The following is a 10,983-nucleotide window of genomic DNA, read 5'->3' on the forward strand; positions in this document are numbered from 1 at the left end:
CTACAGTGACCAAACCTACGTACTAAAAAATTTAATAGAGAAAGACGACATAAGCTATAAAAATAAAGTGGCGGTGCTATGCTACCACGGAGCAAATCATAAACGTCCAACGGCGGAAATGGACTGAAATTGAACAAAATGCATTTGATACACTTAAAAACCATGATACACTTAAACACTATATATATATATATATATATATATATATATATATATATATATATATATATATATATATATATATATATATATATATATATATATATATATATATATATATATATATATATATATAATATATATATAATATATATATATATATATATATATATATATATATATATATATATATATATATATATATATATATATATATATAATATATATATATATATATATATATATATATATATATATATATATATATATATATATATTATATATATATATATATATATATATATATATATATATATATATATATATATATATATATATATATATATATATATATATAATGAGAATTTAAAATTAGATTGTCTATGCCTAGCTAAAATAAGTAAATAAATAATAGGGGGACACAGAGATCTTGGACTCATTGGGGAAAAATTTGGAGATATTAAATTTCGGGTTGGATTGGAGAAGCATGGGAAGGAATTTGGGTAACTCTAAGTGAGCTTTTGTCTTTTTTGGGAGGGGGAGCCCCTTTAGGAAGCCACGAATGATGGACAGTTGACTCAGTGGTTAACTGATTGGCCAGTTGTGACCCTGTTACCGAGATCTGCCTCTCTGATCTAGAGGCCTTGGGAGATACTCTCTCCAAGTCACTTCATATTTAACCCAAATTTTTGCCCACTAGCCCAATTCAATGTTACGGGTGGAAATCAACATTTTACACAAACCTTATTTCTTGAGCTACATATCTAAGTTTCATTTTCAAATAATATTAATATGGATTCTTCATTTGATTACCCCAGGGGACCCATAATGAACTGGTTAATGATTCGCCCAAACTTTTAGCCGTTTTCCCTGTACCCCTGTCCTTTTCGAAGGCCTGTGTATTTTCGGCCTTAGATTATTTCAAATTACACCAAAGAGTAATTTGCGTTTTAATTGAGATGTGGTGTTTCATCCATCGATGGAGATTAAGAGGCTAGTTCAGCCAATTTTTCATGATGACTGGCATCATAAAATGTGCCAGGACTTGATTTTACGCATCTGTCAAATGTACATTCGGGAGAGCGAGAAAATTTTTGTTTAATCATGCTAAGCATGATTATTTTCTGCTAATCTTGTGGACATCAATTTTCAAAACATCATATGGATGCCCATACTATCTAGACCATGGTGGTTCTGTAGTAGAGATATGTGGATGGCGACATATCCAGAATCAAGCGGTGGAAACACTAGGCACAGGTGAAGAAAAAGTCAAATGGATATTGTTAAGTTGAAGTTCCGTGTTTATGTTTGTGAGGGTGGACCAGCGTAGCGCATGGGTGGTCATTTATGTTACGGAGGGAGGTGGTGGGTTTTCACCCAGTTTCTTTTACTTTCAGATAAATGACCTGTTTTCGTTTCCGTAATCACATTTGCTTGGAATTTTTCGCTTAGAAATTTTTTCTGAAATTTTGTATACAGGATCGGTATAGTTAATTATAAACGAATAATATGCAAGTTTCATCGGCATCTAGGCTGTAGAGATATCTTAAGCCTAGTAAAGAGGGAACCACATTATATTCTAGAGTTTCTTTGTTGCTCGACTCTCTGAAGTCCGTCTCTTACTGTTCCAAATAAAAAAAAAAAAAACATAGACATTTTCCTGCTTGTAATCATTTATAGTAAAAAACTAACTATCGGAAATCATGGTTTCAGCAGTTGTTGCAACCTTGAAAGAGGGAAACCACAGTCCATAGTAGCCAGAGGCTGATTCAGGGTTGCAGCGGTAGTCACAAAATAATTTACATAAAGGATCGATATATTTCAATATAAATGAAGATTAGGCAAAATTATTGGTTTATTTACATTAAAAGTCGATATAGCTCATCATATTCATTATGGTTGCAACAGTAGTTATATAAAGCATCAATTTAGCTCATTATAAAAGGGGACTATGTAAGATTCATCGGATATAGCTGAAAACCAGTAAAGAACAAGCCACGGCACATAGTAACTAATAGTTAAGATAATACAACCATCTTTTGAGAAGTTTTATACTAAAGAACGAACTATAGCATATAGTAATTAAACTACAAAGACACCATTCGAATTATATAAAAAAAAACGGTCTATTTAATTATAAATGGGGACTATTAAAGTCTCCTCGGTATCATCGGGGTAGCAGCGGTAGCTAGCAACCTAGTAAGAGACGATTACGTCCAAGACCAAGACACAAAACAGCCAAAAAACTTTTAAAATAGTTCTAGATCGACACACAAAGAATACTACTAGAACTGCTTTGTCCGAAACCCTATAAAGAAAACTTAAAGTCCCTTGGCTTGAACAGCAAGGAAAATCTATTGGCTTGAAAAATTATAAAAGTGGATGAAACCACAATATCCTGAATCGAAGGTATCATTTGTTGATCCACAGCTAGCGGGTAACTGGGACATCATAGAGAGCTGTTCTAGATAAAGGATCGATCTAGTTCATTATCAGAGTTGTAACGGTAGCTAGCAACCTAGTAAGAGATAATCACGTTCCATGCTAAGATATAATAGACCAAGACCTCTGAAAGAAGTATCAGAAAAAAACAAGAAATACACTATTAGAACCGCCTTGACCGTTACGCCTATATAGAGAACTTCTGGTACCTTGTCTTATACAACAACGAAAATGCATTTACTTGAAAACTCAGAAAAATGGCTGTAATCACTATATTCTGCAAAGAAGGCATCTTTTTTCTTTCCGTTTTTTGCTTCTCAGCGAGCGGGGCACTGGAACATCATAGTGAGCTGTTTAATGGCTCATTTTAAGGGAAATAACTGTATTTAGAAACCTTTTATAATTAACAACAATAATTTTTAAAATAAAATCAATTTTCAATTTTGCAAAAAAATCAAACTGCATTTTTTAAAAGTAAGGATTAAACTCTAGCCCATAGTAACTGGAATAAACTTGAAGACTTATTTTTGACACCCTCTAAAACTATTATATTTAGATCTATCCTTCGTTTTTAGTGTAGAGATACACAAAGCGGCCTTTTTACTACTAAAATAAGTATACATTATTATTGCTGTATTACCTTCTTGAAATTTTATTTCTTATGGTATCTTCCTGCAAAATAATAGTAAATGATTTTCTTAAAATTTTATTTCTTGTGGCACCTTTCTGCAAAATAATCAAAAATACTTTTATTCAAAAACGAATAGTTTTAATTTAATTGTTGGGCTTTGTTGAATGGACAAAGGCATATTCCCGTGACAACACGAGTGCTTAAGTTGATAAAAAGACGGCGCATCAACCAAAGTCTTCAAAATGCATTATCTGCAATATCTCGAGAATAGCTTGGGAGATTAAGTTGAAACTCCAAGGATTTACTGAGGAAGACCAGGCGAACCTAAAGTTTTAACTTGGATGAAGGGAAAGAGGTAAGTTCAATGACCTTACATGTTAGGTCCTAGGAATAGTGTATCCGCAATATCTAGGGGACGGCTTACGACAGTGTTGAAACTTTCGGGCAGTACTGGGGAAAGAAAAGGAGGATGTGGCAAAGCCAATTATAATATTGTGTTGGAGAAGAGGCTTAAAATATAGTTTCTACTATCCCCCTAAACTTTTTGCACTATAAGGTCTTATGGGACTTGCTTTGGTCATCAAAATCAAAAATTTTTTTTTGTGTAACATAAATGTTTTTTTTCTAATTGTGTTTAGAACAAGGATATCGATGATAGAAATAAAAATAGAATGTCACAAATGTGATTTTACTGCCTCATAAAAATTTTTCTAAATTTGACTTTATTATCGTGTAGAAGATTTTTATTTTTATCAACAACATAAAGTTAGGAAAATGAGGCTCTAATAACACAAAAAAAAGTTGAAGAGAGAGGCATCTATTAAAAATTCTTTTGTTTTTGTTAGTGTGGGCTTACATAATTTTTTTTTTAAAGACAGAATTGTCAGTATTTTTATAGATCATTGACTGATTCGACAATGTGTATTTAATTCTCTGACTTTGACCGTCACATATGACAATTTTGGCAGGCGTTAGAATTGAAAAGAGGAAGCCGTGCTCAGTTTTAACGAACCTTTTTTTTCAGCTATGAAAATACACATTAGCCAAACTACAAAATGGCTCCTTGACAAACTAGGTGGCTATATGTGTGAGTACAGAGGGACAACAGAAGTAAAGGTAACAATTCTTCATATTTCATATAAATAATTACATTTTTCATATTTATGTGATATTCCTCATGTCTTTTTTGTCACTTTTTGTTTTTCTATGCTGAAATGAAGTGGGTCTGAATCTTCCTAAAGATTACGACCAGTTTTTAACTTAAATTTACCTGGTTTTCTTGTTTTCTGTCATTTATTCACAGGTGGAAACTTTGGAGGAAGGGTAGGGAGCCAGGTCCTCTAATAAGAAAATTAAGCTTTAAAGCTTTTTGTAGAATCATGATTTCTGAACTTTTTGTGTATTTCGACCTGCTCTGGTCACAATCATGATCCCTAGCCCCATCTGAAAGAATGAGAACTTGGCGCTCACACCCTGCTATGTGTCATATCGAGCTATAGTTTCATGCCTTTCCTCTGATAAGAAAAAAAGAGATCTTCCTACCAACCAACTTGGATTTTATATAAGAAAACGAAAGGTTCTAATACTGTTAACTAGCTCTAATCTCAAATTGAGTTGTACACCAGTACTATTTACACTCATAAGATATTTAGTCTCCTTGAGTTTCTTTATTCAAATTAAAGTACCATGGGGATAATAAAGTAGAGCAGATTAATGACATGAATAACGCTGAAAATAATCAGTATATTTTTCTTGGGTTCTAATTTTACTAATTAGCGTTGTTTTCAATTTAAGCAGTATATCAGTGGACTCTATAACTCTAATATGTTTTCCTTACATTACAATACCTTGTTTAGATTAATGCACTGCTAAGTGGGTAATAATTGCTGCACTGATAAAAATTCAGACCGCTGATGGCGATCAGCATATTTATTTTTGGGTGCGCATAAGTTTCCAAACTTCCATTTCTAAACAATTTTCTAAACTCTTTTAATACACTTTGTTCCAAATTTTATAGTTACTACTTAAAAAAGGAATTGAACAAAGAACATATAAAAGTTGCAGTCACTTCACTGCTATTTACATTAGGTAAAATCTTGTATAATTGCATTTTAAAGTAAACCAAGGTCCTACCGGAGGAAAATTGGTAATAATCAATAAATAAAAGGAAATAAAAGTTTAATACAACCCTCTGTCCACCCTCGAAGAAAATCCATAGTAACAAAAAATTACAATTTTTAGAATTTTCCTGTATTTGAATTTCTCTATAAATTCCTCAACTTAACATGCTACAAAGATGGGGAAAAAACGTACTGTTATCTTTATATGGGCCATAATTAAAAGCAAAACTATTCAGTCTATTTTATTGTGTTTTTAAGTCGCAGTGTCAAAGCATTTTATAAAAGGCTTTTAACGTAGAATATTCAACTTGATTTGCAATAAAATAAGGACTGATAGCAAAAATGACAAGACATATTTTAACCTTTGAGCATTAATATTTCTTGAATGAAGTGCAGCCCAATTCACACCAAATGACTTAGGTACATCTTCCATCCTCAAGTACATATTTAAGTACAAAATACGGCTGAATAGTGTTTCTACTAGGTGATTTGCAAATTAATATGAAAACCAGAAAAAAATAACCTATAAATGTGATACAATGATGTTTTTGTTCAAGTTCAGTTTCTCCATTCTTTACTTGACTCTAAAGATACTAAAAATTCTAGTTTTATAAGCAGTGTTATACTTAACTATGGTGCTATAAAGCCATGGTCCTTTTCTTGGTTGCAAAAACTGCTAGAAATGCGAATATTTAATACCATTCTCAGAGTAGGTGGAGTTTTTCCAAGGAGAATGAAGGAAAGCCTCCATTGTTAATTTTAATGTAAGTGCCGTTAGAGCTTATTCCTCCAAATATGAAACTTGCATTATTTATGATAGTATGAATCGTTTGGAAGAGGCAATTGTTACCTAAGTGCCATCTACATTCTCATCAAAAATTATTTTTGTGTTACTATCTCTGTGTAATGTTTTTTATTGAATGCCACCGGCTTCTTATTACTAAAAGTATATAGTCGTTATAAAAGGTTCTAAGCTGTTTTCGTCTGCAAAGTAGAAGAAAGATAAACGGTAAATGTACTTACTATATTAGTTCGTGCTAGTGATTTTAGCAATATTTCTGGGTATTATAGACAGCGCTAAGAGGCAATAATCTCAAAAGTTGGATTATGGCTCATATTGGTTTTTCCATTTTAATAGCGAAATTCATAGGCCATTTACACAGGCACGTTGAATTAGGAAAAAAATTATCTAGTGTCTTTTCTTTTCGTTTCTCGATACATATTGCATAGAACTAGTGATTATGGGAAGCTTAGGGACTGCTCATTCGATTGCAAATTAAAATTTATATTGACTGTTTAGATCCAACCCCTATATGTGGGTGCCATACCGTTTTTGTGCTCTACAGCTCCACATGGTGTCGGGTCAAAATTTGTAGATAGCTTTTTTAATCAGAAACACCGAAAGAGAGGTGCAATATAATTTGCCTCCGCGACGCCACTGTATTTATTACCTCTAGGACAAGAACCCCACATTATGCATATGGCCTGTTAAAAGAAAGGCGTCATAGGTATATTTCGCTGTCAAAGGAATAGCCTTCATTACTTTGAAAGTGACATGTCTTTGGTGTAAAGTACTATTTCCGCAGTCTTCATCGCATGTAATGTTTCGTCATAGAACCTCCTGAGTGGACTAGTTAATTGTAGCTCTGATCAATGAAGCTAACGTTATAACGAACAGAAATTTCACGAATAATAACGGCATTTCTATATTTTAGAAATCCTAAAACCTAAAATGTGATTTCGTCTCGGTGAAAGCAAAATGATGTTGTGAAAGTTAGTCTCCTTCTATTTATGCTTACAACATTTGGAAATCAAATATTGCTCCAACTTCTAAGGAATGATTTTTCTGATATCAGAGTATTTGTACGAATCTATTTATTTTTCAGTAAAGCTAATGATACTATGGCCCGCCATGGGTTTTAAGGGGATTTCATTACCGCAATTAGATTCTGATATCTTCTTTTCGTGTAGATTTGCGGTTGATTGTTAGTTGCGATTTTAATTTGTTTTAGGGTTATCTTTTTCACTAATTGCAATATTTGTGTGTTTTGGTATATTAGCTACTTTCCGCTGGTTTGAAGAGCAATACTCCCCCTTTTATTTTTGGATTTTTTTTAATTTTTTTTTAACAAAGGAAAACAAAAAAAAATCAAAATTGAGGGAAATTAATGATTGGTGAAAGTAATTATTTAAAAAAAATATAATATTACCTCGCTTGAGCTAAGAAAATACTGCTGAATTTTCGTAGTTTTACAAAGTTTGACTGATTAAGAATTACTTAAATTGCTGATTTGCATTTCTAAGACAATTTTGTTTTTCTTTGTAAAATAATTTCTGAAAAACAATCCCTTTTGGGATATTGCAAACAAATTATGATTGGTCTCAAATAGTTTTTTATTTTTAAGCTCTTATAATTTCTTTGTGATTGAGTAAACTGTATAGAAATCCTCAGTGTCTATTGGAAGATTTTTAAATTATATTTATTACATAGGATTTCTTATTTTGTTTCTCAAAATTAAAATACTAGCTAAACAAACAAGCCACTGGGATTATTTTCTTTTTCTATAAATCAGAAATGATAATTTAAATTTAAAACTAAACACCTGGCCAACATGAATCAAGGTAGTCCCTGTCATATACAAATGTTATATGTAGGAAGGAGTGGGGGGGTGTAGCAAGGGATGCAACAGCCCTAACTTTTCTGAAGATAATTTTTGCTCGTTTCAAGTAATAATGTCACACATCACTCGTATTTAAAAAAAACATGTTTTTTGCATGTATTAATAGAAAAGCAGTTCTTTCCTTTTCAGGATGTTTCTTTTGTTACACAAATCGGTTAACTCTTTGTTTTTTTCCCATTTTATTTACTGTTGTGGATAATTTCGTTTTTGCGTGTTTGTCGGATCCTGGACAATCATTTTCTAAGGCATCTATTACGTTAAATTTAGCGAATGCGACTAAATTTGTCAACTGGAAACAATAGTTTTAATTTCGAAAAGTTAATTTGGATTGACAAAAAGAAGAGTTGTAAAGCCTTAAGAACTAACCTTGATTTATTCGGTAATTAAAAACTGCGAACAGTTATTCGATATGCATTCATATATATTTTACTTTAATTGATCATTTTTTAGGGAAAGGGGCCAATGGACACTTTCTGGCTAATAGAAAAAGAAGGAGGAATTCGGAAGAATTTAGAGATCGAGCTTCCTGGATATATGGATGCTGATGAAGAACCAGATTACTTTTACGATTTAGCTGATTAAACAATTTAGCCGTCACTAGTCACATTAACCATTAAGTAATTATTCATGTGATTTTGTATTTTCTGTTGTATAGACAATACAATATTTTAAAATACATTAGGTGTGCACAAGATGTGAAAGTTTGGGAAACCTACGCAGGCACGACTATACGCTTAGTAATCAGCTTCTTTAGTTACTGATAGGGAAGGGTTCACTCGCTTGACTTAATTTTCTTGCTGTCCCGATGCTCCATCTGCATAGAAGGATCCAGGTATCTTTCGTCGTCTCTAGTCTTCATGGGCTGGGGTTGGTGTTTCCTTACCTTTAAACATTTCCATTTCCTTACATTAAACTGATTAGTGCTAAGTATGAAAATAACACTGCTACGGTTAAGGTATGAAATGATGTTAGCAGATGTATTAGTTACTGATAGGGAAGGGTTCACTCGCTTGACTTAATTTTCTTGCTGTCCCGATGCTCCATCTGCATAGAAGGATCCAGGTATCTTTCGTCGTCTCTAGTCTTCATGGGCTGGGGTTGGTGTTTCCTTACCTTTAAACATTTCCATTCCCTTACATTAAACTGATTAGTGCTAAGTATGAAAATAACACTGCTACGGTTAAGGTATGAAATGATGTTAGCAGATGGTTTTGTATTAAATGAGGAGTTAAGCAGGGTTGTGTTCTATCCTTCTCTATATTGATAATTTCGATGGGCTTTGTCTCAGGGTGCACAGGAAAGGCAATGGGAGACCATGGAATCAAATGGGAAGAAAAAACGCTCCTGGACTTAGATTATGCTGATGATTTAAGCGTCCTACATGAAAGTGTGAGCAAAATGGATGAACTTTAGGAGGTTTCGCAAGTTCAGGGTACTAGAATAGGTTTGAAAACTAATGTTAGAAAGAATAAGAAATGTGAAGTTGGATAACGAAAAGATTGATCAGGTGGGCAGCTCACTTACCTTGGTAGTATGTGGGAGCAGTGAAGATGTTAAAAGTAGAACAGCCAAGAATCAGGGTGTTTTTTACAGATAAAAAAAAGTTTGAAAGGATAGAAAGATAAGTCTGCAAGCCAAATTTAGAATATTGGAAGGTACAGTGATGATGGGTCTTATATACTGGTGCTCCGAAAAGTGACGAACATTTACTAAATGTTTTCTAGAGAAATTGTCTACGGATTGTTTCGGGTACCCGGCTCACTGACCGTATTTCAAACAGTAGGCTGTGCGAAAAATTTGGTTCAATCCCGTTTTTCAGGGCTATAAGGGAAAAAAGGTTGAGATGGCTAGGAAAAGTTGTACGGATGAATGATGACACATTGCCGAAAATTGTCCTTTTCGTCCAACCGTCTAGGGCTAAACAGAAAGCAGGTCGTCCTCGTTTAGGGTGGGAGGATGTTATAAAGAAAAATTTAAAGCAAATGGGAACGGCATGGAAGGGTGTAAAAAGTGAGGCTTTGGATAGATTGGGATGGAGGAAGAGCGTGCGTATCTGTGTTGGCCTTAGGCGGCTTGGTGCTGTGATGAGTTGTTGTTAGTAGTAGTGGTAGTAGTAGTAGTAGTAGTAGTAGTAGTATATTTCCATCTGAAAACAAAATTTTAAAAAGGTGTTGTGTCAAATAATTAAAAAAATTAAAATAAAAGAGGAAGAAATGATGGCATTAAATAATTAAGATGAACTAATTATTATGGATGAACAAGGTAATAGCTAAGAAATGAACAATTTATTTATAACCCACTATATAACAAGAAGTGTATAATATGGAGAGGTGGACCGACACAAATGAAATCACTAAATATCAAAAGCTTAGTTTTTATAGCCAAGGCAAAGATATCAATACAATCAAATAAGGGATTGATAGGAGTATCTTCGTCTAACTTCGATTCATGATGCGAAGATATGAGTAGCACCAGGTTATGAATAAGCTCTCGGTGCCGGTGCCAACGAGGCAAATATAATGAATACTTGCAATGATGAAAGTATAAACACAAATTTTCTGCATTTCTTGAATGTCAAACAGTGATCGCAAGCCTGATAGAGGAAGAATCGAGTGGTAGTAGTCTATTGAATAACGTCTAGCTGAGAACTTATGGGAATATCTACTGCAATTAGGGACAAGCTTTTATCCACCTTATTCCTCTCTCTTGTAGCACCCCACTTTCATTGCTCAGAGCACCAAATCATGTTTGGCTTGAGCTATTACCATGGTAGCAGTTGTTGAAAGTAGCAAGTTGTCATAATCTTTTTCAGTCTGATCGACGAATAATCACTAACCCTGCTGGAAGAAACAACACGTCGTAGTTATCTATCAACGAGCCAATGTTTCTTGATTCCCAATGGGTTTTATATGTTACCCAGATTTGATAACTGTTAGGTAATTGCTTTAGT

General features: G+C 33.4%; 1 protein-coding gene across 10 annotated transcripts in view; it reads left to right on the forward strand.

Moving 5' to 3' along the window:
* Positions 1–8,709, forward strand: part of LOC136027220 (receptor-type guanylate cyclase gcy-27-like) — a 117,448-nt gene extending 108,739 nt beyond the window's left edge. For all 10 annotated transcript variants that reach the window (XM_065704256.1, XM_065704260.1, XM_065704261.1 and 7 more), the window contains 2 exons: positions 4,257–4,348; positions 8,484–8,709. In XM_065704256.1, coding sequence (XP_065560328.1) covers positions 4,257–4,348; positions 8,484–8,615 — 224 coding nt within the window. In that variant the 3' untranslated portion in view covers positions 8,616–8,709. The remainder of the gene's footprint in view (positions 1–4,256; positions 4,349–8,483) is intronic.
* Positions 8,710–10,983: the final 2,274 nt, after the last annotated feature.

The sequence above is a fragment of the Artemia franciscana genome, chromosome 5 (genome assembly GCF_032884065.1).
Source record: "Artemia franciscana chromosome 5, ASM3288406v1, whole genome shotgun sequence".
NCBI lineage: Eukaryota > Metazoa > Arthropoda > Branchiopoda > Anostraca > Artemiidae > Artemia > Artemia franciscana.